At 42.2% G+C, this 27,546-nt stretch overlaps 1 protein-coding gene across 1 annotated transcript; it reads right to left on the bottom strand.

Annotated features, from left to right (window-relative positions):
- Window positions 1-1,967: 1,967 nt before the first annotated feature.
- On the bottom strand, window positions 1,968-26,496 carry scai (suppressor of cancer cell invasion). Its single transcript, XM_034133161.1, has 17 exons — window positions 26,248-26,496; window positions 24,454-24,578; window positions 19,140-19,235; window positions 18,389-18,475; window positions 17,306-17,404; window positions 16,454-16,550; window positions 15,256-15,354; window positions 14,859-15,011; window positions 13,078-13,179; window positions 11,463-11,564; window positions 11,081-11,159; window positions 9,700-9,799; window positions 9,313-9,394; window positions 8,682-8,754; window positions 6,620-6,793; window positions 5,956-6,056; window positions 1,968-4,150 (listed from the first exon to the last, which is right to left on the bottom strand). Exons 2-17 carry the CDS (start codon window positions 24,558-24,560, stop codon window positions 4,004-4,006), a joined length of 1,698 nt encoding a protein of 565 aa, XP_033989052.1. The 5' UTR covers window positions 24,561-24,578; window positions 26,248-26,496; the 3' UTR covers window positions 1,968-4,003.
- Window positions 26,497-27,546: the final 1,050 nt, after the last annotated feature.

Below are 27,546 nucleotides of genomic sequence, written 5' to 3'. Positions count from 1 at the left end.
TGTCAAATGGAGAAAGTGCAGCAGTGTTCCTCTGCCTCTCTTCAAGTCCTTGGAAAGTTGGAATGTAACATATTTAGAAAAGTGGCCGAAGAACAAACTGGCCTCTGACATTTTGCTGCTCCTTAAGTTCAACTTCATATTTCATCAAACATTTTATAGACTTACTAAATACTGAACAAACACATCTGTGCCAAAACATCGCCTTACTCCAACCATGTCAATAAATATAGTACACACTGAAAAATAGCATTCTGTTAACATTTCAGAAAATTCATAAATCTTAATCCCAACCAGCGGACGTGGCTACTTCCTGCTGCGCTCACAGTTAGCCTCACTCAATGACCTGTCGCTGTCACACAGAAACCCCCCACACACACTCTGCCTTCAGCTGCTCTCTACTTTGGTGTATGTTAGGGATCAGAATTCAAACATGTGAAACTGTCCATCCAAATTAGAAGCCTGACAGTTTAGCTAGCAGACGGAGTCGTGCCGGAGAAAAATATGTTACACACCGACAGCTTTGAGCTATTCTAAGACCCATTACAAAGGTGAAGTTTGAAAGGATAAGGCTTATTATCTATTAATCCCATAAAAGGCAGAAACCAAAGGAAGTTCCTGTTAACAGGAATCGGTGGTCTGTGTATCCAAAGCCTGAAACATCTTCCTCCTCTCCTGCTGACCGGACGCTCACCGGAGCACTACGGTATTAATCCTCCTCTTAAAGTAGTCCTCAACAAACCCACTAGTTCCTAGTCGTACATTTGGAGTAATGGACTAAAAACTACAAAGACCAGGTGTTTAAGAGATGTTATGACATTTTACAAACAAAAATGTAATTAAAGATGAGGGTCTTGATGGGCTTGAGGAACAGGTGGGGTAGGAGAAGTTTTGAGAGAGGGGACTGATGAACTTGGACTTAGAAAAGGAACAGCCTTATCCTTTATGCTAAAGGGAAATGATTTGGAGTCATTAGATATCTGGTACCCAAACCAACGCTTGGCCCTAGTAATGGCACTAAAGGCCAACGGGTCATCCAGAAAGTATGATAGTAGTTTTTTTAATTCCTTGTCTTGACCTAAATCTTCTGATTTCTTAAGATTCGTTTCAGCAAATCAGCTATTTCCTGTAAATCTGGTCACTGCTTGAAATATCCTTCTAACTTTTACAGTACGGACAGAATCATGCTGACAGACCCTGCCAATCACTGGGCTGGCTTTTCTGTAGAAAAATGTATCTGGTAATTGTGGAGATTCTTCTGGTTTCCAATGACCACTGAAGTAAGGAAGCACAGCTCTGTAGGCTCTCCTATCCTCCTATGAGCTGAGTGTCAGAGTGACTGAATGTCTGACAGCTGACTACTGAAATGCTACGTTCTACTGCAGAACAAAACTCAAACAAAGAACACAGTAGGGGAACCAAAGGCTGCTGTCTCTGCTGGGGGGGCACTCTGTCTGTCTGAGATTGTATGCTCAAACATTCTGGGATTTGATACTTCTTATATCAGTGCCCAATAAATATCTCTAGAGTGTGGCTGCTCAGGGAGAGAGGAATGAGTGATATTACAGGAGCTGGGCCAGGGGAGAGGCCAGGGGAGAGGCCAGGTGAGAGGCCAGGGGAGAGGCCAGGTGAGAGGCCAGGGGAGAGGCCAGGGGAGAGGCCAGGGGAGAGGCCAGGTGAGAGGCCAGGGGAGAGGCCAGGTGAGAGGCCAGGGGAGAGGCCAGGTGAGAGGCCAGGTGAGAGGCCAGGGGAGAGGCCAGGGGAGAGGCCAGGTGAGAGGACAGGGGAGAGGCCAGGGGAGAGGCCAGGTGAGAGGCCAGGGGAGAGGCCAGGGGAGAGGCCAGGTGAGAGGCCAGGGGAGAGGCCAGGGGAGAGGCCAGGGGAGAGGCCAGGTGAGAGGCCAGGGGAGAGGCCAGGGGAGAGGCCAGGGGAGAGGCCAGGTGAGAGGCCAGGGGAGAGGCCAGGGGAGAGGCCAGGGGAGAGGCCAGGGGAGAGGCCAGGGGAGAGGCCAGGGGAGAGGCCAGGGGAGAGGCAGTGAGCACGGTCTGAACACACAGCATCAGCAGAACTATAGTCACAAGAACAAGTTCAAATGAATATTAAAATATTTTAGATGTACTGATAAATGTGCTGGTATTTATATGTTGATCTGTGCTTTGGTCTACTTTTAAATTGTTATCGTGAAAGAGTGTATGTCATAAATGTTTTGTGTGTTCCTGCCCAGGGACTGAAGATGGAAATTAGCTCAAAGTTCAATCTGACAAATCATCTCCTCTTTTTTTTTTTGTGATGATTGTTTGTTTGTTTTTATGTATGGTCCTTGTTCAATTAAGACACAATAATTAAGAATAAGTAGGAGTATCAGTGTGTGTAATAAGATGTTTCCAGTGGTCCACTTCACCATGCCGGCTGGTGGAGCGCTGCAGGGTGTCTGTATGATCCACTGCACTGAAAAAACTCAAACAGCGACTTTAATGAAATGCGTTATGTCAACAGATTTCACATAACTGTAATAGGTTAGTTGAAAGCAATAATATTAAGCTGAACCTAATATTTTTCAATTAAATGTAATATTAATGCAGTTTAAATCTGTTGACATAATACATTTCGTTAAAGTCAACGTTTCATTTTGTTCAGTGTAGATACTGGCTTCACTTGTCCTAAAAGAATGGCTGGTTGGAACTCCAAACAAGCCCTCTGATGTGATGGGACACATAGAACATGCTATAACAGTATTCAAGTTAGCCGTGGTGCTGATTGCTTGTTGGCCCCCCCCCCCCCTCAGCCGGGGCTCCTCTCTTATCACTACATTCCATTTGTTGTGTTACCAGTTCCTGACAAAGATGGCAGCGTCTGTCAGCATGAGGCAGTGGATACATGGTGGAGGTAAAGCGTCAGGAGTAGCGCGTCTGCAGGAGGAAGATGAGTGGAGGCCTTCATCACTTAGCTCAGAGGTGTGTGGTGTCATTAAGTAACAACAGAAAGGTGCATGTTGACTGAGAATAAATGCATACCACTCTACCTTCCTTCATCTCGTCTGTTATTCAACTAGATTGTCTTCATTTGTTGGCACTACTACGAAATGTACAGGCGCATGCAACACATGCACTGGCTCCATTTACCTCCCAACCCCATGCCATTTAACCCTACAACCCTTTCATATCCTCAAAGGCAGAGGTCATTCTATGTGGAATAAAACAACTACATGGAAACCTCTCTGTCTGTTGGCATGCAGTCACAGCACAGTGATGTGGGAAAGCAATAACAACCCAGTTTAAAAATGGACTATTAAAAGGTGATAAAAGGGATGCTAGTTAATGCAGAGAGTGATATCTTTACAACAATGGGGAGCTCCAACACACAACAGAACCTCATGCACCCCGCCTGCTACACGTGAAGCTGTTCAACAGCTGTTTGGCAAATACCAGGAAAACACTTTTTTGGTGAAATATTTTAAATTTCAACCTCTGTGCGATTAATCTGCTAACATTATTCTTGTTGTTCACATTGACAGACACAGTGAAGGCTTTTGTTCTCTCTGCTCAGCCTATAGATAGATAAAGTCACACAGGCTGTCCCAACCTTCACTCTAATAAACATTCATAAATACTATAAGAAAAAGAAAAGACTGGCAACAATGATCTGATATTGTTAGAGGCTGCAGATTGTTACTGTACACTTTGATGGGGAATGATGAGTAGAACAGCTTTTGCAGCCTCTCACTTGTTCATTCACACCGACGTCTTACGTGATGCTTTATGAGATGATTTGAGCCAAGCTTCTGAGACTCAAAACGGGAAATGTATAGTATATCATATTCTCTGGCTTTTCCATGTGAACATTAATGTTGCACTACATTTGCTCCCACAGTTAAATGCAAGACATTAGCGTGTTTATGCTAAAAAACATTACCTGTAAAAAAAAAAAGAAGAAAAAACAGAGAGCTGTGAGGGCGCTGGCAGTGAGTCTGTATGTACATGGTGCCATTCTGCCCGGTGACAAGATGTTAGTATGCTTCCAGTGAATCATCCCAAAATAAGCTCTGCACGTCCAGCATGGTGGCCAGCTCCAAAATGTGCTTCTGTAGGAGGCTGCTCTCCACTGTGTCCTGCTTCGGGAGCTCAGGGTACGACTCCGGGAAACTCTGGGCCTCCTGCAAGCACACAGAAATAAACCTGTCTTAAAGGGCCCATGTCATGCTTTTCCAGTTATTACCCGTCCCCTTGTGTGTTATGAAGGTTTTTATGCATGTAAACGGTGTGCAGAGTCAAAACCCTCAAAGTACACCCTGTAGCGAGTAAAACTCTAACACAGAAAATACCTCCCCAAAACGCCTCGTTGGAGATACGTCATTGTCCATTTGATTCTTCCATTTCGTTCCGGGTACGGCATGATGTCATGCCGTACCCGGAACCAAATGGACCAATCCGTGGAGCCGTTGCGTTACGTCCGCGGAGCCGTTACGTTAAGCCCCCGCTGATTGGTCCAAATTGACCAATCCACGGACTTCCTCACACACACACTCAGTGCAGGCAGCTCAGCTGATTTCTCTCCTCCCTGGCTGCAGGCTGATAACAGACAGTTGGGATCGCGGTGATATTCTCTCTGCAGACCCATTCTCACAGCGTTTAGCAACCTTTTTCTTACTCAATATCAAGACACACTTATTGTTTTTACTTCGGCTGTGACTTTGTGTGTACTCAGGATGAGTTTGGCTGTGTATCGCTAACAAGGAAACAACACCTCCACGGAGCTCAGCGCGATTCACAACGTCCCGACCAATCAGAGCACACTGTGCTCACAGGGAGGGTGGGGGCTGGAGCTATTGGAGCTACAACGAGCCGTTAAAGGCAGAGAGTGAAATTCAGTGAATACACGTAGTTTACAGAGATGCTGTATGAGAAACCAACGTGAGTTTGGAAAATCTATTCTAGTAGACGTCAACAATGGAATTATGATCAGTGGAAATGGCCATGACATGGGCCCTTTAAAACAGACACTGACAGAAGCTCTGCTGTCATTCTTAGCTGCTGGGAGTTCTTCAGGGGTTTACTGTGGACAGAGGTCTCTACTGCATTTCAAGATACCAGAAATGTAGTATTTGAAACATATCCGTGATATTCCACGATCAGTGGTGTAAAGTAATTAAGTAGATTATCTTCAGACCCTGTACTTAAGTACGATTCTAAGGGACTTAGTATTGGGTATACAGTAGGAGTATTTCAATGTTTTGCTACTTTGTACTTCTACCCCACTACAATTCAGAGGTAAATGGTGTACTTCTACTCCACTACATGTATTTAATACCTTTAGTTACTTTCCAGATCTGGATGAATGATGTGAAATATAATCAAGTGTTAAATCAGACTTTAGTTCCACCTGGAGTAAATTCACAAGCTACCCTGCAGTATACAAAGTCATTCAAACTAGCTGCACCTTTACCAGCTTTGAGAACACTTTCATGATCAATCATTATAAAACATATATTATATATTATTCTATTTGCACAATGACTACTTTTACTTTTGGTACTTTTACTTTGTTTTGATGCCAACACTTTTTTACTAATTTTACTTGAGTAACATTTTGAATGTAGGACTTTTACTTGTAACAGAGTATTCCTACACTCAGTACTTCTACTTTTACTCAAGTACAAGATCTGAGTACCTTTGTCACCAAAATATACCATGTTCTTTAACATACACTCCTTTATTATCATTTATAAGTGAAAATGCAATGTATTGTGATTGATCATGTTTAAAACAATAACAAAGTTGCAATGAGGGTTCTCCAAATGCCATGATGCTCTGTGAGATGCACTTTGCTCTGAAGAGTCTGACGTGTGCATCAGTGTGGGTTAAATGTATAGTGTGTTGGTATTCTTCCGAAGAGGGACAGCCTTTGGCATCCAAACAAACAATGAGACTTCCCGAGGAGACGCACAGCACAGAGACTCACCCGGAAGAGTTTATGCAGCCTCAGAGCAGCGGAGCAGAACACAAAGCGGATCAGGAGCAGCCGGAGGAACTCGTCACCAAAGAATTGCAAAAAGGCTTGATCTGTGGAGACAGTGAGAGATGTAACTCAGTTAGTGCTCAGGCTACTTATTGATACATTGATTAGTTGACAGAGGGATGAAAAAGTGAAAAGGGGAGAGAGCAATGGGAAATGAAGAGCAACCAAAGTCCCTGGACCCGGGGACACGGCTGCTAAAGAATCGGGATCACAATCCGTTTTATCACCAAGTAGGTTTACGCATACGAGGAATTTGATTTGGTGTAAATGGTGCATACAAAGACACAGAAAGAAGAACATGTTGGTTTTTGGAAGAAAGGAGCAAAAGAATTGTACTAATATAAACGCTATTTTAACTTTTTTAAAGACTATTGAAACAAAATAAAAATAAAGGCAATATTGACACACAAAATAAATATGTAAGAAATTGAGTATAGTCATATCAAATAAAATATGACAAATACTATATTGCAAATACTATGTATTATATGTTCACTAACTCATGTTTCACTAGAAAAACAAGCTATTCAATTAAAACATTTTCCTGGTGGACTCTTTTATTTCATGTCTGTTAGTATGTCAAGAAAATGAATGAGAGATGTGCTACCTATAGTCCGTGATCGAGTTATCATTTGCCCGATGTCATGGTAGACTTTATGCAGAAATTCCTGCGCCCTCTCCCAGAGGCCGCGGTGCACACTGCTCAGGCCACACACCGAGGAGAAGGCCAGCAGCGGGCTGTACAGGAACAGAGTGAACAGACTGCCCCGCTGACACTGATCTGAACAGGACACACACACATGAAAACAGTACATCACACACATATTCTCTCTATCGTTCACACAGAAACTCAGCTAAACGCTGCCGTGATTAAACGCCATATTATATTCCAAACCACATCAAGCATTATTTCTGAAACAGTATGGAGCTCAAACACTTTCTTTCTCACAGGTTTACCACAAGGTGAGTGAGTACCTTTTATATCTGGCTTCTTTACACATACTCTCAGTACAGCGTTAGCTCTGAGTGTTAGCGATGCTTGCTAATGTAAACACAGACCATATTACTTCCAAAACAGGTTGCGCATTATTTCTGATACAGCACATAGCTTGACATGTTCTTTATTCAGTGTTTACCGGCAGAACAGAGCCATTGTTCGTATTATTTATATAACAACTTTACTCTAAGTCCCTCCCGTAGACATCCTGCTGAATACACAGACACACAGCTGAGGGAGGGGATTCAGCTAGCGTCTGTATATGGGGACGATAGGTTGGGACGTGGGGGGGACGTTGCCAGGAGTTCAACGTAAAGCCAGCCCACATTTTAGTAATGATGTCAAGTTCTCAGAAAATCTGGATCAGCTCCGTTGTACCCCCGTTTGAAAAGATGTGGGTAAGGAGGAAAAGAGAGAGGGTAGTATTTTCTGACACTTTGTGGGTCTCCTTACACACCGGGGACACATATTTATGTGTACCCGATTTACTATCAAAAAGTGCATTTTGTATAATAGGCAACCTTTAAATGGTTTCTGTATTCTGTGGGATATAATTCTGTGTCAATGTGTAACATGGGTGTAACGTAATCGTACTATGGATGTCAAATTGGGGCAATAACAGTATAATATGGGTATAAAAAAGGTGTAATGTTGATGTTATACGAGTGTCATATGGGTGTAATATGGGTGTAGTAATGGTGTAAAAAGAGTGTAATATGGGTGTAAAAACAAAGGTGTAAAGTGGGTGTAATAATAGAGCAATACTGGTGTACTAATTGTGTAATATATTGGTGTTATACGCTGGTGTTAATGGTGTAATAACAGTGTATTATCGGTGCAAAATAGAATAAATATGGGTTAACAATATAAAAATGAATAAGAAAATAGCAATCAATTATTTTCCAAATGATTTATACGTGCTTGCCCATTTAAGTGAAAGCAATTACACATAAAAGTCCACCTAACAATGTGAATACATCATAAAAATAAGAACACACTGCAAATGGAAAACCAAGGCGTATGTTAGCACATTAGGGCTGATTTCTTTATCAAGGTGTGTGTTTCATTACAATGATGTAAAACTGTCAGCTTTTTGTTAACTTATATCAAATGCCTGGTTTATATTGTATATTTGTACCTTTGTCGAGCACCATGAACACACACACACACTGTACTTGTTTTCACTCAATCACCAAAGCAGGATGAATCAGTTGCTGAAAATAGTCTACATTTAACACATTTCCACCTGTCTAGATAAGGTTTGATAACTAAGTTATGTAACTAACTAATGTATTTGTTTTTGTCTGGAATCTCCACCCTCCTGCTCATATAGAGGCATTTCTGATTGGATGGTGAATCAGAAGAGCCAGAAAAGCATTGCCTGGCTTGCATACTGCAACATGTGATCAGATGCACAGGATATCCTGTGCATTGAATGCTATATATGTTGGATGTACCGAATGTTCTTCTGGCATACAAAGTAGAATGGTAGTAGAATGGTAGTACAGGTAGTACAGGTAGTACAGGTAGTACAGGTAGTACAGGTAGCCCCCCCCCCCCCCTTGCAGACACTGACACTGGTCTGTTCATGTGATTTGTTGACAGTAAGAGTATATCAAATATATCATCAGCTCTATCATTTAGTGAAGTGTTGATGTAGAGTGACACACACCTTGCACACTCTTGGGATATACAGTAGGAGATAGTAGGCACACCAGAGGCTGGCCAAACAGATTGGTGAAATGCTATAAGGACAAACAAAAGACAAAAAAGTCAGATTAATTCTAAGAATATACATTTACGGTCAGATCATTCATTCATATACACAATAGGGTTTTTAATCCCCCCAACCCAATAATATAAACATTCAGAGAATCATAAAATATATGATTATATATGTGATTATTCACATTATTTGGAGGCTTCGGTGGATGTGAACAGGGAGTGCAATAATGCACATATTCAGTTGGTTAGCTGTGGGCTTCAACTTATCCCCGTGGTTTTCTTTGCCTACATTTGTTCATATTTGACAAATTGATACCATTGAATGTATGCTCAATGATTTATAAGCAAATCCTGTTTGTAGGGTACACTTGGATGTAAAGACGACTTCACTGGATTACTCTGACACTGAAGAGAACTTAAACACATGATAATGGTCAGGAGGTTTTATGGGGTAGGTTATAAGTGCAAGTAGGTTATAAGATGATGATATCAATGGGAAGTGTTAAGTCACACTGAATCTAAACAAGTGTGTCAGGTCTCAGGTGAGTGAGAAAAGCTGTCGGAACATGTTTACGCACCTTGTAGGATTTGCTGTTTGTAGAATCCACAATTACAAAAAGTGGTTTCCGGGTGAAAGGGAATAAGTCTCCTGGATGAAGGCTGCAACATCACAACAGGTACATGTCAGGAAGCTTCTGCTGGCTACATATGGTTATATGATATCATTAACACTATTATTAACACAGAGTGTGGGCAGCACACATCTGACTGAAGCAGATCGGATTTAGTCCCAAACAGAATGTATTCTTGGGTTAGGTAGTAAAGGTTAGTAAAGCAGTAAAGGTTAGTAAAGCAGCATTCTTCTCTTAAACATGGACACATATTCAACTTTTGGCTTTCCAAAATGTTTCTAAATCAACATCTTTAAGAAGTATAATACATCTATAAAACAAATCAATAATCACCAGTGCATTTCTTTCTGGGCCTGATTCCTCTTCTGCACCGTCTCTCCGTTCACCACATCTCGATTTGTGTTTGTGAGAACTCCTCCAAAGTCATATGGTCCTGTAGGACACGTTTGAATAAGACATGAAACACATGATAAGACGTGATGGACTGTAAAATAAAGATGATGGCTTTCTACTCAGTGATTGCTTTTTAAAGACGTTGATGCATTAGAATGGGCGTCACAGTTATACAGGTTAGTAGGAGGCGTGTGGCGCAGTGGATAAGTGCGCTGGTGTTCGGATCAGGGGGGTCACAGGTTCAAACCCCACTGCAGTCAGCATGTCGTTGTGTCCCTGAGACACTTCACCTCAAAGTGCTCCTGTGGGGATTGCCCACAGTATAGAGTATGTTAGTAGCTTTGGATAAAAGCGTCTAACATGTAATAGTGGCACTTCTATGAGAATAACCCTCCTGTTTTCCGGGCAGACTTTTGGGAGATAATATTCTGTGATTACAGGATTTAGCGCTACGATATCAGGAAAGTGTTTCAGATATGGAGAGAAAATGTTGATGATAGTTGAACCGTTCTTATTGTAACTGTGAGCCTTCGGTTACAGTAAGCGAAAGTCAAAACAATCATTAACTATTTCTCCCCATATGAAGGGACATGCTGCACATCTGCATTTGTACAACATCCAATAGGATTGCCCTCTTTCTGCAATGACCTGTGATTGGTCAAATGCCCTGTTGGGTGTAAGCTTGTCTAAAGACTCAAAAGAGCTTTCTCCCAGATCAATTGAGTTACAATATGACGAGAGGTAATTATGACATTTAAAAAAATAAACTGCCAACCCCAGCTTTAAGGGGTTGGCAGCAACGTAACATTTTGTAAACTTCTGTTAAACTACCTGACCATTAAGTGGTATCAAAGTCAATCAGGAGAATCAGCTTTGCTTTACATGACTGTCAGATCCAAGTACAGCTTCCTGACTTTATGTATGGAATACATGACATTATTAGCTTCATCATTTATTTTTGAAATCTCTTAGCATCAGTGACAACTTTTGCAATTGCTGTCTTTATTAAATAATAATTATAAGAGGGAGGAAGGACCCCTCCTACATTTTTGCAGCAACTTTTCATTTTACATTATTAGAAAGTGAATTGTGTTCGTGTTTGATAAGGTCGGAAAGAGCAAAACATGAAACCAATATTTTCAGATGTAGCCTGTCTGCTATGGATGCAGCTAAGAGGCTAACGCACCCATTCAGACAACCTTTGCCTGTTAAGTTGCCAATGTGAATTATATATCATTTAATATTATGTTTAAAATATACATTTGTATTTATTAATTTCAGAACACATAAGTAAGATTATGAGTTGTGTTCATTTAGTTACCTTCATAATCTGAATGTCCGGTGGGGAACACTCCGGTCGCTGACAGGTAGACGAGCAGAGCGCTGTTGGCAGGCAATTCCTAAACATGAGGGCAATGAGAGAAAAAAGATAATGTCGCTAAGTATACTTTAGATGGAAGGGCTAAATGTACTTTCACTGCTGACATGAAATTGTTATATTAAAATAAAAGAATAATGGGCAGGAGAAAATCTAACCAAATATTGTTACCAACTATGAGAATCTCCCCCCAGCTGTAAAAAAAACGTTCAATAAAACTAAATAATAATCTGCATATATACCGTATCATGTGGTGAATATACGTGACAGATCGTGGAGATATTGTACGTTTTAACCCAGAAGGTTATGAAGAGCGAACACTGACCTTAAAAGAGGCAGACAGGAAGGTATAAAGCTGGCTGAACGTGGGCTTGTACAGCAGATACTTGTGAGGGTTTTCCCTTTTAGCTGGCTTCTCATTGGGTTCCTGTGGGAAAAGGGTTTCAAGAATTACTGTTCAAATGTCATTCCAACATTTCTGTATGCTTGGCAGGATAGTTAGTCTTGTGGAGGAAATGACGTGTTCTTCACGTTTATAATCCCTAATCAGTCAGACACCACTGGCCACAGTTGAGTTTAAGTGGGGATGCAATATTATTTGATTTCAACCATTTTTCATCAACTTTGTTCTTTTTTAATTAATGTATTTAATCTATTAATGTATTTGTTATTGTTTTTATTTTTTGGGGGGAGGAAGTGACATTTGAAATGTAGTGTATTCAAACCCCCACTCATTCAGTAAAAATAGAATTATATAAAAGGGGAGAAAAAACATTGGCCAAAGTTGTAAGGGAGGGATGTATCCTCAGAATGCAGATAAACATGGGGCCACAAAGGGACTCTGCTGAGGGGCCCTGGGACACTCTGCTGAGGGGCCCTGGGACACTCTGCTGAGGGGCCACAAAGGGACTCTGCTGAGGGGCCCTGGGACACTCTGCTGAGGGGCCCTGGGACACACTGCTGAGGGGCCACAAAGGGACTCTGCTGAGGGGCCCTGGGACACACTGCTGAGGGGCCCTGGGACACTCTGCTGAGGGGCCCTGGGACACACTGCTGAGGGGCCCTGGGACACTCTGCTGAGGGGCCCTGGGACACTCTGCTGAGGGGCCCTGGGACACTCTGCTGAGGGGCCCTGGGACACTCTGCTGAGGGGCCCTGGGACACACTGCTGAGGGGCCCTGGGACACACTGCTGAGGGGCCCTGGGATACTCTGCTGAGGGGCCCTGGGACACACTGCTGAGGGGCCCTGGGACACTCTGCTGAGGGGCCCTGGGACACACTGCTGAGGGGCCCTGGGACACACTGCTGAGGGGCCCTGGGACACTCTGCTGAGGGGCCCTGGGACACTCTGCTGAGGGGCCCTGGGACACACTGCTGAGGGGCCCTGGGACACTCTGCTGAGGGGCCCTGGGACACTCTGCTGAGGGGCCCTGGGACACACTGCTGAGGGGCCCTGGGACACTCTGCTGAGGGGCCCTGGGACACTCTGCTGAGGGGCCCTGGGACACACTGCTGAGGGGCCCTGGGACACTCTGCTGAGGGGCCCTGGGACACTCTGCTGAGGGGCCCTGGGACACTCTGCTGAGGGGCCCTGGGACACACTGCGTCCTTTATGAGACCTAACAAGAAGATTCTTTGGTCGTGATATTCTGTTCGGAAAGTAACACAACGTTTGGTTCTGTTTGTTAGATAGCTCAGCATACAGCTTTATTGTCTGGCAGGAAGTCAAACTTCACACACACTGATGTCATTGTATGTGAACCAATCACAAACAGGCTTTTGATAAAAAAGGCTTATCCACATATTCTGTGAGAATATAGCAGAAAGTAAGACTCTTGAATGAATCTTTAGCTAATGGCTTTTCTCTTTATGTTGTTTAAACAATAATTCACCAGAAACACAGCCTCCCAAGAGCACTCTCTTCAGAGCTGACACTCACCAGCGCTCCCTGTTTGGAGGTCTGTGTTGCCAGGTTTACAGGCTCCCTCTCCAAAGCTTGAAGCATGCGGAACATATCGATGGTTAACTCACTGAATTTCACCTGAAGAAATAAGGAAACACTGGCATTACCTTACAATACAGAGAACTGTGGAGAATGATATGTTAAGCATTGGGGTTTTACAGATGAAACAAAAGTTCAGGCTTAGAATCGGAGGATGAAACCCTCTTTAACTCTCACACATACATGCACACAGCACACAGTGACCTCTGCATTTAACCCATCCTAGTACCAGGAGCAGTTTGTTTTAGTACACAGAGAGTAGTTTGTAAGTAAAAAAAAAAATGAAGAATTTCAAATGTGGTGTTGATCCCGATGCTGTAAATCAGGGGACAAAAACACCACATGTCAGTAGTCATATTAGCGGGCCTGGAAAATGTGAAAATGTTCCTACAGTTGTCATGTCAACATGCTGTATAACTGATTAAACAACCAGCCATGATATTGTCTACTACAGTGAAGTATCAATTTTACATTTACATTTTTTTAAACTCTGATTAATAAAGTTGAAAAAAATATATATATTTTTCAAATCAATCAGTTGGCAGTGATGGAAAGTTACTTAGTACATTAACTCAAGTACTGTACTTACACATTCGAGGGACTTGTACTTTACCCGAGTATTTTTATTTTACACTACTTTATACTTCTACTCCACTACATTTTGGAAGCAGATTTTTTGTTCAAATACATTTTCCCAACAATACTTAAATACTTTTACTTAAGAAGCATTCACTTTAACTTGAAATTGAGTATTTTTACAGTGTGGTATTAGTACTTTTACTCAAGTAAAGATTCTGACTACTTTGTTCCACCACTGTCAGTTTGAAACCCCTCCAGGCCTGGCCTACTACTGCTAAACAGGAGGAAGCTGGACAATGCAAAAGTTCTTGTAAATCACATTTACCGGCAACAAACACGCCAAGTGTTTCTGTCCTGTCGAAGAAAGCAACAGTAAACTAAATATTAAACAATGATTTACTTTCTGAATGACTGAAAAGGAATTATCCCTTTGAGCAGCACATGGCAAGCAGCATCTATCTATTAGGACATGCATATCTATCAGAAACTGCTTGGTCCTCACAGGGATGACACTATTATTAGGACAAATAAGATGAAACATCAGCAACCACAGAGCTGCAGGTAAAACTGGAGAGTGCTTTAGGGCAGTGGTTCTCAACTGGTGGGTCGCGGACCCGTTTCGAGTGGGTCGCAGATGTGAGTGACATTTCTTTGGGGGAAAAAAATGAATTTCTTATTTTTTTTGGGGAAAAAAGTCAAACTTTTATTTTGAAGGCCCGATTTTCTAACGCTGTGCATGCATAAACGGTTTTGAAAACTTCTGTCACGTAGTAATCATCTTCTCAATACAACATCTTTGCTGATGTTTTTTCGAGTCTTCTGGCCAATCAGAATCAAGATTGTTGCCGGAAGTCCCCACGGAGGGGTAGAACTACTCTTTATACATCCATGGGTACAACTTAGGGCTGTCCCGAATACCATTTTTCGGGCTCCGGATATTCGGTAGTAATCAGCAGCGAATATTCGGATATTAAAGTGGGTCCGAGGCCTGACCAGTTGAGAACCACTGCTTTAGGGGAAATGGTGTTTTTAATATTGTTTGTTTGAAAGCCAACAAACTGTCTTCTTTAATAAACTGGTCCACAACAGTATTGATGTGTAAGAAGTGTGAATTAGAATTAGAATTAGTGGGTTAAAACCTGGTTGTTACAGTTTCCGATGATGAGTGCATCTGCAAGCACAAGCTGCCCCACCACCATTCCTTGCTCCAGCGGGGGCACACTGCCCTCCTGCAGACGGTTGCTGTTGACAACCACAGAACTGTTGTCGTTCAGAACTACCACTGGATCTGCCTGTTTGGTAAAAACAGAGAAAAACAACAATGACCCACAACAGACCACTCACTCCAGCCAGATGAAATGTTGCATTAATGTGTTACCATCAGTAACAAACCATCAGTCTTGCTCTGTAACAGGTTAAACAGTTATGAGATATTAAGATAGGCTAAATACAGAACTAAAGAAACCTCAGGAAAATCTAATCAAACATGGATAATAAAATAGACAACATTGACAGTTTCATTTGGAGGTCAGTTACCTCTACAAAAGCTGCCACTTCCTGTAGAACCAGGTTCCATTCCAGCTGGTCCTCTGTGTTAAACCTCTGTGTGTAATCTTCAATTTCCTCAGATAACTCCTGCAGGTAGCAAACACACATACATTTCAAAGAATGTCATGAACAGCTACAAACACAAACACTTATTTTATAGTTTTAAAGTTGGACTTCTGCTTGACTCACAAAGTAAGATCTAGTACAGGTTTCATATGGCAGTCTCACTCGCCCAGTATTCTAAATGTCTAAAGTGGAGCCTGCAATCAGAGTTTGGTTTGTGAAGCCAGTGTATCTGTTTTGATGTCTGACTAAGAGAAACACTCCCCACATTCTCTCTTCTCTATGAACAACAGACGTTTTGTTTGATCCACTTGGCAGAATGAGCCGCTCATGCTGGGTTATAATGAGGAGGGAGGGGGGTTTAATGGGTGAGGAGTTTCTAGTGTCACATGAGGAAGAGAAGGACAATTCTTACTTAATTACCCAAATTCAATCTGTCAGTTCTGTCCTAGCCCCAGCCCTTAGCTTAAAGTTAGCATGGACCTCCACAGCATTGGCAAATGTAATGGCCCCCTCCACAGCAAAGGACCCCCAGTCCCATTGATGGGGAAAGATAATTCTCCAATCTAAGCAAGTACTTTCAGTGTTTCCTTAGCTTTTTTGCCAAGTGGATACAACGTGTACAACTGTGTGTGTACACTGCCACTTCCAACACACACAGTTGAAAGTGGAGATAAAGACCACTGGCCCTACCTACCTATTAACAGAGCACACACACCTGGAACAGCTCACTTCAACCCTGAAGGAAATCAGGACCCTCTCAATAAAACCTGCTCTCCTCTCCTGCACTACAGCAGCCTGGTAGACCCCCCACAGCAAGAGAACAACTGGATATGATCAAACGGCACCATGTTCTTTCTTCTGTGTGTTTCATTCCTTTCTTTTCTGTTATTTGTTAGTATTACTGATGTTTGTTGCAACTGCACTGGTATCCCATGTGGTAAATGATTGTGTGTGATTTGTTCCATTTACATTCTAACATCCTTTTGGCTGTCCATATCCCATAGTGAGACACTGAAAGGAATGATTTGAATGATAAAGGATATACAAAGACGCAGGAATGTGTCCATGCTCCTCAGGAGTTTTCATCACTTAGCATGCTATAGTTAACTGAATGACATACCTTAACTAAAACTTTGACTAGGTCCATCTTGTTCAGCAGTAGACAGACGACTATGTAGCGAGCATAATATCGAAGCTTCTTCACTACTAACTCCGGCCTGAGGGAAGATAAGTCAATATTACATTTAGATCTCAGACAAACCCACGTTAAAGAACACCAACATTTGTATTTCTTCGTTGACACTTTCCGACGTCTGAAGATTACAAATAGTTGTTTTCCGGCACAAACCTGATCATCTTAGTTTGCCATAAATATATTATTGAATCATCAACAAACCCCAAAACACATCCAAACCAACATCAAATGTATCAGCTTCAAATGAATGTGTGTCATCATTCCTGATATATACTACAGTGTTCAGTTGTTTCAAGAAATTACTTTTCTAAAATCTACTTTTACATTCACGACATCTTTGATAGGAACCAACACGAAAAAAGCATTCACCTTGATCGGTTTGTTTTTTCTCTTCTTCTATGCTTTCTTCTATATATTATCTAGTTGGTTTATTTCTCAATTTGTACTTCCATTTCATTCATGGATTCACCTCGATTCCTGTTTCCTTTCTTCCTTTCCTAGTTGGGATTTAGGAGCCGTTTCTTTTCATAAATGTTGTAGACAGGTGTTTGAGTTCTTTCCTGCAGGTATGTATGCATGTGTAGCATGACGTTATGTAAACCTTTATGTGTGTATGTTTTGAATCACAAAAACAGTCAACTTTCAAACAATAATGTCCAAGCTGTTTACTATAAACTAGGCAAAGGCATCTACTTCCTGATATTGAGACTCACAGCATTTTAAGTAAATATTGTTATACATATTATATAAATATATATAAATATTGTAACAATGTACCTGTCCTCTTTGTTGACCTGGAAGTAGTAGGAGCGCTGGCGGATGGCTGAGTAGAAGGAAAAGGCCTCGTTCAGGTAACTCGTTTCTGAGGTACGAAGGCTGTCAATCAACATCAGAAAGGTGGATTACTATCTCTGTGTAGCATTTCAAATACATTCATTACATTTCAATCACTCTCAGCTGAGTGTTTTTTTCTACCACACCCTCTTCACTACGCCAGTGTCAGTGGTGGTGTTAGAGGATGAAAATATGAATAGTGAATATGCCAATAATGTGTCATCAGAGCAGCGCTGTATTGTGGAAGAAATGGTTTTTACTGAAGTTATGTTCCTAAAGTAAAGCTAATAGACCCTGTAAATGCAACATGAAAATGACAAAGACAATAGAGAGTATATTAGGCATATTTTATATTTACTGTCATTTACAACAGAAGATGGCTTTGAACAGAGAGGCAGTCGGAGAAGATCATTTTCCAAACAACTAGTGACCAGTTAAAGTTCCTGTGCCAAAACCTGCCCCTTACAATCTCTGATAAGCTATACAAGTCAGTGAGTTGGCCATGATGATATGCTGAAGAGAAATCATTGTTTATATATGAACACATTTTATTTAGGTTAATGTCAGTATATGTCAGAAAAGTGGAGAGTACATGACCTGTCAGACTGGACCATTTGGAATTCTAAGTACAGGAACATTGGTGAATGCCAATAAATCTGTTAAATCACTCGAACCTGCCACATATGAACAGATCTGATGAGTGGTTCTAGCATGAGACCCGTTTTGTGTATCCTTGATACCTGATGAACATCCTGAATGCATTTCCTTCCTCATTAAATATGTTCTGCATTATTTGCATCCATGTTGTTTGTGGCCCAAGTATGCTTTCGGGGGTTTCCCTCTCCTGTAGTGTGTTCCATAGGTTTCTGTGCATGTAAATGGTCTGCAGAGGCTAACATCTCTGTATTCCCTCCAGAGGGAGATCTGTTCCCTTTACCCATCCACCTTTTACTAATACCTTTTTACGGACAGTGAGACAGTGAAAGCACTTGGTGATGTGCACGGTGGAGACATGGATAGACTTACTAGTAGTGGTAGTAAAGCTGTCCAATTTTAGAAGCAACCTCTCCAATCTGCCATCTCTTCAAGCCATACCGGGTGTCCAGAACCTGCCTGTCAATAAATAAAAACAAACAACACTGAGCAGGGAGTGTGACAAAAGACCTTTTGACAGTTATCACCCTATGTATCTTTTGGTGTATTTACTAAGAGACACATACAACATATTTAATAGAAATAGGAATATGGGGAACACCAGTCCTTACAACTGTGTGTAAACCCAGCTAGGGTTTCAAATGACTTCATGAAACACCCAATATGTTTTACTTGGAAAATTGAAGTGATAAAATATGAAATGGGTTGAGAGTAACAGATTATATGTAACTGGATAATGTAATCAGAATACAAAAAAAGGTATGTTAAGGTATGTGTATTCAAAAACGGATTTAATCCAATTACTGGTACATTCTTTAAAAATGGGGATTACTAGCAGGAATACAATGTTACAAAACATTTAACAACAAATAAAGATATATTAAAGGTAGACATACTGCCTGAATTTTCTTTTTGGTTTTAATTTTGACTTTCATTCTTTTTTTTATATTTAGTTTTTTGAATGCAGTAAATAGACACCCTATTTATCAAAAAATAAAACTGTGTTAACTTTTAATTAAAGTTTTAAACTTAAAAAGCTATAGTATTCTGTAGGACTTGCAACTAGTAATTGTAACGAAATAAATAGTTATAGTATCCCTCCCAACCCTGAAGATGGAGTAACCTGTGCTGCTGCTGGAACTTCCACAGCTTAGTGTACACGTCAAAGGTCCGTCCGAAGTACGACTGCCACTGCTTGTGTCCATACTGAGGGAGGTCTCTGCAGCAAAGAGCACAATAAGGTTCAGAGGAGAGAACAGAGACAGTCCCATACCCAACATGTTTAAATCCTCTCAGCTCCACAATCAACCACTCTGCTATCAAAGGAGCGCTCAGCGTTCGGGACACAGCTGTCAGCAGTGACTGTGCTTCAGCTGCTCTGCGTCTGGAGGCTGTTCAGGCTTTTTTACCACACCCTACTCATGATCAAAATAAATGATTTGCACATAAAAGAGAATCCTTTCAAATACCTAGCTTAGATTCATTTACATTGACAGTTTGGAGAAGTTTCATTCTCATTTTGCCCATTGTAGAACTCAAGAACCAGTTCCCAGTTTCAAAACATATTCTTTGGTTGTTCACAAAGTCTGGCTCCCTCCTCGGATATGATGCGAGTGTTTCATTTTGTCAAAGGATGGATATGATGCCAATTCCTTGCCAACCATGTTTTATTCCCCCACCGCTTGAGTCTCATCAGCATCCTTTTAATAAGGGTTTCAAGTTTGTTTTATAAAGGATGTTTTATATTTAGAGAAGTAAATATTATTTTAACTGTGCTATTGAACCCTCAAGATAAAGACTGTGTCTCTTTAGCCTTACAACATCTCAGAAAAAAAATGACATTATTTAAGAATCAAAATAGATAGAGAAATTAAACTAAAAACAACAATCATCAGAAGGAATTATGGAAAAATGTAATTGTATTCATGATGAATTTCTTAATTGTTATTATTAAATGTTTAAATGGCATGTCAATGAATCTGAGATGGCAGTGTATATAAGTAGGACAGTGGAGCACACAGTAATCATATCCATGGTTTCAATAGGGCAGCAATGCACAGCTGATCATTGTTTCAATTCAATAATCACAAGAACAAATATAGTAAAAAAAGTAACAAGGAAACATGACTCCATTCGTCTCATTAATGTATCTTGCATAAATAAATGCTATTAAAGAAACTGAAGTGCCACTTAAGCCAATAAAGAATAGATACAATTGTTTGGGTAGATATTTAACATCACAAAATTAAAGATATATATATTTTAATTGGACCCCTTTACATTCTGACAGTCAAGCCATTAGTGTCTTACAGGAGGCTGCAGCGTCTCCGCGTCTTACAGGAGGCTGCAGCGTCTCCGAGTCTTACAGGAGGCTGCAGCGTCTCCGTGTCTTACAGGAGGCTGCAGCGTCTCCGTGTCTTACAGGAGGCTGCAGCGTCTCAGCGTCTTACAGGAGGCTGCAGCGTCTCCGCGTCTTACAGGAGGCTGCAGCGTCTCCGCGTCTTACAGGAGGCTGCAGCGTCTCCCAAGTCTTACAGGAGGCTGCAGCGTCTCCGCGTCTTACAGGAGGCTGCAGCGTCTCCGCGTCTTACAGGAGGCTGCAGCGTCTCCGAGTCTTACAGGAGGCTGCAGCGTCTCCGCGTCTTACAGGAGGCTGCAGCGTCTCCGAGTCTTACAGGAGGCTGCAGCGTCTCCGTGTCTTACAGGAGGCTGCAGCGTCTCCGTGTCTTACAGGAGGCTGCAGCGTCTCCGTGTCTTACAGGAGGCTGCAGCGTCTCCGAGTCTTACAGGAGGCTGCAGCGTCTCCGAGTCTTACAGGAGGCTGCAGCGTCTCCGAGTCTTACAGGAGGCTGCAGCGTCTCCGTGTCTTACAGGAGGCTGCAGCGTCTCCGAGTCTTACAGGAGGCTGCAGCGTCTCCGTGTCTTACAGGAGGCTGCAGCGTCTCCGTGTCTTACAGGAGGCTGCAGCGTATCCGAGTCTTACAGGAGGCTGCAGCGTCTCCGCGTCTTACAGGAGGCTGCAGCGTCTCCGCGTCTTACAGGAGGCTGCAGCGTCTCCGCGTCTTACAGGAGGCTGCAGCGTCTCCGAGTCTTACAGGAGGCTGCAGCGTCTCCGTGTCTTACAGGAGGCTGCAGCGTCTCCGTGTCTTACAGGAGGCTGCAGCGTCTCCGTGTCTTACAGGAGGCTGCAGCGTCTCCGTGTCTTACAGGAGGCTGCAGCGTCTCCGCGTCTTACAGGAGGCTGCAGCGTCTCCGCGTCTTACAGGAGGCTGCAGCGTCTCCGTGTCTTACAGGAGGCTGCAGCGTCTCCGTGTCTTACAGGAGGCTGCAGCGTATCCGAGTCTTACAGGAGGCTGCAGCGTCTCCGCGTCTTACAGGAGGCTGCAGCGTCTCCGCGTCTTACAGGAGGCTGCAGCGTCTCCGTGTCTTACAGGAGCCTGCAAAGTCTCCGTGTCTTACAGGAGGCTGCAGCGTCTCCGTGTCTTACAGGAGGCTGCAGCGTATCCGAGTCTTACAGGAGGCTGCAGCGTCTCCGAGTTAGAGCCAGAGTTAATATCATGTACTAGCTGGTTGCAAAGGAAGAACAATTACGCTCAAAAGATTAAAAAAAACATGCATAGCCATATTCACAGGGTCACAGCTAGCTACAAGGTAGTTTTTAGAGGAAAGGAAAATGAAGCACTGATTGAACTTAAATATAATAATAATGATCATAATGGCACGGTGGCCCTGAAGTGCAAGACAATACAGCATTTTCTTTTTTAATAACCATTTTTCCTCCTGGTCTCTCGCCCCCCCCCTGTCATGCCTCTGCGCCCCCCACTTTGAGAACCACTGGCTTAGCCTGATGGATCTGATTCCATTCAGAAAACACACATTTTAAAAGGTTTTTCGCCTGCCGTCTGTCTGCAGACTTGCCAAAGCATTAATTCATGGTTTTTACTAACCGGTATCAGTATGTAGTTACTTCGGCATCATTTTGAAACGTGTATTACAATTAAATCACGGTCAAATATGTTCATTTTGTTGTAGTTGGTATCTCCCATAGGATTTACAGCCGCGGTGAAACTCGAGCGATTAGAGCGATGCGAATATTGGGTAGTCTACCATAGTATTTACATGGAGATAAGCCCCTTAAAAACCATGAATTAATAAAGCATTAATTCATGTTTTTTTCGCATCGCTCTAATCGCTCGAGTTTCACCGCGGCTGTCAGCTGTGTTTACTCCTGTCATTCAAACAAGACGCGCTGGGGAGGGGGCGGGGCATATCTCTATGTAAATCCTATCGGAATCGGATCGATCAGGCTAAATGAACCTGTAGCTGCTCCGTCCACACTCACGAGTCACAACAACGTCATACAGACATAAATACACCAGCGACTGTATTCGCCATGACACAGACAGTCTGTGGTTTGTACATGTTTAGCTTTTGTCCAGTTTCTGAACATATATGGAGCTGTGAGCTCTGAGTGTGTGCTAACAGCTAACGGCTGATGTGTTGGGACATGTTGCGCTGTCGGGTGCTGACCAATCACGAAGCGTCATTTCTTGACTGGCAGCTAAAACAACCAATCACAGCAGTGCTTCTCTGGCTGGCTCTGTCCAATCACAAACAAGAAGTGTTCTCCCTAAAGGAATACCCTTTCCGTCCAATGTGAAATGCTGTAGTGTTTTCTGAAATGCTGTAGTGTTTTCTGAAATGCTGTAGTGTTTTCTGAAATGCTGTAGTGTTTTCTGAAATGCTGTGGTGTTTTCTGAAATGCTGTGGTGTTTTCTGAAATGCTGTAGTGTTTTCTGAAATGCTGTGGCGTTTTCTGAAATGCTGTAGTGTTTAGTGAAATGCTGTAGTGTTTTCTGAAATGCTGTAGTGTTTTCTGAAATGCTGTAGTGTTTTCTGAAATGCTGTAGTGTTTTCTGAAATGCTGTAGTGTTTTCTGAAATGCTGTAGTGTTTTCTGAAATGCTGTGGTGTCTTGCACTTCAGGGCCACCGTATAATGGGTTTCTGGCTCTCACCAACACAGATGCCCCTTTCACACCGGCGCTTTTCCAGCTCCTGCTGGGAGCTAGAGCCTGAAAAGCGCCGGTTTTTCCTGTTCACACCGCAGCGGCGGCGCGTCATAGCTCCGGAATGCGGTTCACTTCCAGCTCCAAAAAGTTGTCGGTCCAGAGGCAAGAGCTTTGGAGCTATGACGCGGCGTCACTTACGTCGAGGCGTGCAGGAAACCTTACTTTGACCATCCGTTCGCTGTTATTGATCATTGTGGAGAGCAGGCAGACGTTTTGTTTGTTATTATAGCAGCTATCGGATGGAATCAATACATGGGCTGTACAGGTTGTCATGTCCGACTATCACAAGTAGAATCATAATGAAAAATACGCCGGTAAAAAGTGCCTGGAGAAAACGGCTTAGCAAGTAGTCAGTTTAGCTTCGGTTGCTATGCTAACATCACCCATGTTATACCAGAGAAACTTTCATAACAGCGTTGTGATGCCAAACAGCGTCAATTCAGACTGACACACATTCACTTAAGGGGAACTGGGGATATGTATCAGCTGCTTGTGTGACAGTCAGACAGTGAATACTTTAGAGCCGTGTGAGCTAACCCGGAGCTAACAGGAGAATAAACTCCCGTGGAAGAGCAGCCAGCACTGCAGCGGTCGGTAAATGCCGCTGAAACACATTAATAAACAATGAACCACGGCACTCTGGAGAAAAGTATAAGGTTGGAGAAGTCGTTATTTAATTTAATCTGGCTTCGTATGATTAAAAGCAACACGATCGTCGACCCGACGCAGTCCCCGGCCCGTTGTTGTTGTGGGAGAAAATCTCTCGGCAGCTCTGGGCGGTGTGAACAGAGCGGGAGCTGAAAAGGGAAACCGGAGCTGAACCAGAAAAGCTCTCGCTAGGAGCTAGAAAGGGAAAAGCGCTGGTGTGAAAGCCGCAAGAGTGGTTGTGATGTGAAGAGCTTGAGTTTGATGTGCAGAGAGTATTTTAAACAAGAAGCATCATTTTTGCAAAACCCCTGACTTGGTTCAATGCCAACATTTAAAATAACTTTAACATGATTTACTGTCTGTGAAATGCTGGCTCCTTTGTACATATATTCATGGATGTAGTAATACAGTATCTTATTATGACATTGGATCAGGCTCCCAAGTGAATGGTAGTAATAAAGACAGAGAAGAGCCTTAGAAAGGGTGGTACTGTTAATAAACTAACATCAATGATACATTTTGTATTTAAGCTTAATTGTATCCAACAACACAGTGTGGATTGTGTTGGGGCTGGAAGTAAGTACATCCTGCGCTGCAATATAAACAAAGTGTTTAGGGGTAGTGAAGCCATCCCGACCTACAACTGGCACTGTGAGTCAATGCTCGATTACAACATGCAGTCCAGCAGACAGGACACAACACAGGAAGTAGAAACTGACCTTAGCCCATTGAACAGTTGTTTAGACTTGTCCAGGAGATAGCAGAAATCTGTGACAGTCTTCCTTTCGCCTAATGGAATATCATCCTCATTCTCAGCCCCAGTCATGACACTGACTTTTCACACCTAAATTACAAACAAACACAAATACTGTATTTACAATGAAGAAAGATCCTGCATTAAAAAGATACAGGTTAGTAAGGTTGTTGTTTTTTTAAATGGTAAGAAATATTGGAGTGCAGCACTTGGCAACTCAGACAAAGTTCCATCACAATGTGAACTACTTATGATTCTTTAACGCATCAAGCTATAAAGATTAACTTCAACCATTTTCATAGGCAGGCTATTGCCACTTAACAGACGTTGCTGGTGCCCTAATTAAATATGAACAGAAATGAGAAACTATGGAGGCAATGCGTCACATGGTCACCTTTTTTAGGTTGTCTTGGGCTGTCCCAGATTCACTCTCACAGTGGCTGCAACCTCCACTCTGATAAGACTGATGTTCAATCAGGTCAAGGCAGCACGCAGTCAGGTCACAATGTTCCACTAATGCAGGGCCTTTTGAAAAAATAGCTTATTCTGCCATGGAAATGAATGATGTTAGCTTCATGGATACTACCTTTGGGAGATGTGGGTGTCTTTTTGACTATATATATATATATATATATATATATATATATATATATCTATACATGTGTATGTTAGGGCTGCTCAATTAATCGTATTTTAATCGCAATTACGATTTTGGCTTGCAAACGATTATTATTATTTATTTATTTTATTATTGGTTTTTCAGTTGAATTATACTTAAAGTTCAGGGTAATCAACGGTTAAAAACATACTGTTCAAATTTCTTTTTTCAATAAATGGATGTTTTCAGAGATAATCGTTTTTAATAATCGTGATATCAATTATTGACCCAAATAATCGAGATTATGATTTTTGCCATAATCGGCAAGCCCTAGTGTATGTGTAGTATAGTATAGTTTACTTCTTACGCATTTACCTGCACATTGGTCACTTGCAACATTATCTTTCTGTACTTTTCTTCTTGCACAATTCTTTCAATTTTTATTGTTTCTGTCTTATATATATTTATTTTGCATTGTTGAAGGAGCCTGGGACTTCATATTATCATTGCCATAAATACACTGTAGCTACTGTGCATAGGACAATAAACAGTGTGGCGTATGTATCTGAGTAACACACTGTTATTTGAGAACTGTCAACATTTGCTGATTTATTGTTTCATTAAGAATAGAAAAAAATATCTGAAAGATCTAATTCAGTTATACAGAAAGATTTTCTCACGTGAACATGACAGGTCGTTAGGGCTATAATATTAGTGAGATGAAGAGAACATAACACACAGAGCTCTGAGGGCTCAGAGGCATGTCACTACAGACATGCATTACCAAGAGCACGATCAATCGAAAGCTGGTGCATAGTTTCTCAATGATTATCTTACGTTAGCTTGCTTGGTTGTTATACAGGTATGTTGACAGCAATTAACTCAGTAACATTAACCTACATGACGTTAACTAGCTACCAATGACACCAGGCTGAATTGGGTCGTGAGCCTACCCATTGCTCTGTATCTGACGGTAACCTGTTATCGTTGAGCCAGCCAGGAGACCACTCCATTAACGCCATGACAAAATACATACCTGGATATTAATGTGTGGATAAGAAAGATAACCAGCTGTAGCATATATGGGTCAGTTATAGAGGCAGGTCACAGGCTGGCTGCAGCCGCTAGCCCCTCCGCTTGTGTAATTCCCATTCTCCTTACCTGCTGCTGGAGAGGACCGCGGGATGGAGCTCAGCACTCAGTCACAAGCTGCCTCGAGCTCTGCAGGTGAAGCGCGCCTTTCTGGGCATCTCACTGTGTGGACCTGACACTGGACCACGGTACAACAAGCCGTACACCCCGCAGCGTGGCTGGCACCGCTGTCTGTTAATGTCTCTGTGAGAGAGGATGTAGTCCTGTGACAGGTGAGGAGCAGGAGGAGCAGGAGGAGCAGGAGGAGCAGGGGCAGCCGCGGGCTCCGTTCCACTATAACTGGCTAGCTACTTCCGGGTCAACATGTTACAATCAAAGTAAAGGTTACATCACGACAAGACTGACTTTATATTCTAAAGTTAAGCTTTGATGGCAGAGCAATAATACAGTATGAATATAAAAACTGAATCAAAATAGAATGTGTTTTTTAACTGAGCATCCCATAAATCGCTTTATTCATTCATACATTTTAAGCAAAATGATTCCTCCACTTCTTCTTCAGTTCTTTGGTGTTTTACGGCAGCCGTCATCCGTTGTGCTGCCCCTGCTGGAACTATCTCATCACTGAGTGCCACAGTGACGCGTCCTAAAACCCGGAAGTAAACTTCATCCGGTTCCTTCGACAAAAACCAATGCAATTTCTCCATAGGATTTGGGAAAATAGCTCGAAATAAGGTCTGTGGGTGACACACATTTAAGAGACGGATCACGTTTTGTTCAGCCGGATAATATCCACATGTCTACCCTACTTTTATAATTTTCGAATCATAAATCTAGTCGCCAGAAGCAAAATGCGAACGTTATGCTATAAACGAACTACAAGCGAGTACAGCAGCAGGGTCGTACGACTTCAACGTCACGCCAACTTAAGATCGTTTCAACTGACTTTCGCGCGCTTGCATATTTTAACAAAGCTTTTCCTTTTAGCCACACTGAATTTAACTAGAAGTCATGGCTGTGTCAATTACCAGTCTGATATCGTTTTACAAAGATGACAAGAAGAGTGTAGATAGAGGAGAGAACCACTATAAGTCAGGACACGTACAGCAGTGCAGCCTAGATGAAGGTGTACTTACCGGTGTTGTCAGGGCTAGCATGAGGGACAAGGTTTATAGAGTGTCGGTGAGTAGTGATAGCAAGAGTACCGTTAACCTAGAGTTAATTTATTCATATTAGTGACATTAATTCCCATCAACAAATCAATTTTATGTGTCACATGAAATCTTTATTACAAATATTACACACCAGAAAACACAGAAATATCCATGAAATAAACATATAGGATATAAACAATTACAAGGGATAATT

This window comes from Trematomus bernacchii, unplaced genomic scaffold, assembly GCF_902827165.1.
Source record: "Trematomus bernacchii unplaced genomic scaffold, fTreBer1.1, whole genome shotgun sequence".
In the NCBI taxonomy this organism is placed as follows: Eukaryota; Metazoa; Chordata; class Actinopteri; order Perciformes; family Nototheniidae; genus Trematomus; species Trematomus bernacchii.
Note: the sequence above shows the minus strand (reverse complement) of the source record. Positions and strands in the feature narration are given on the sequence as shown.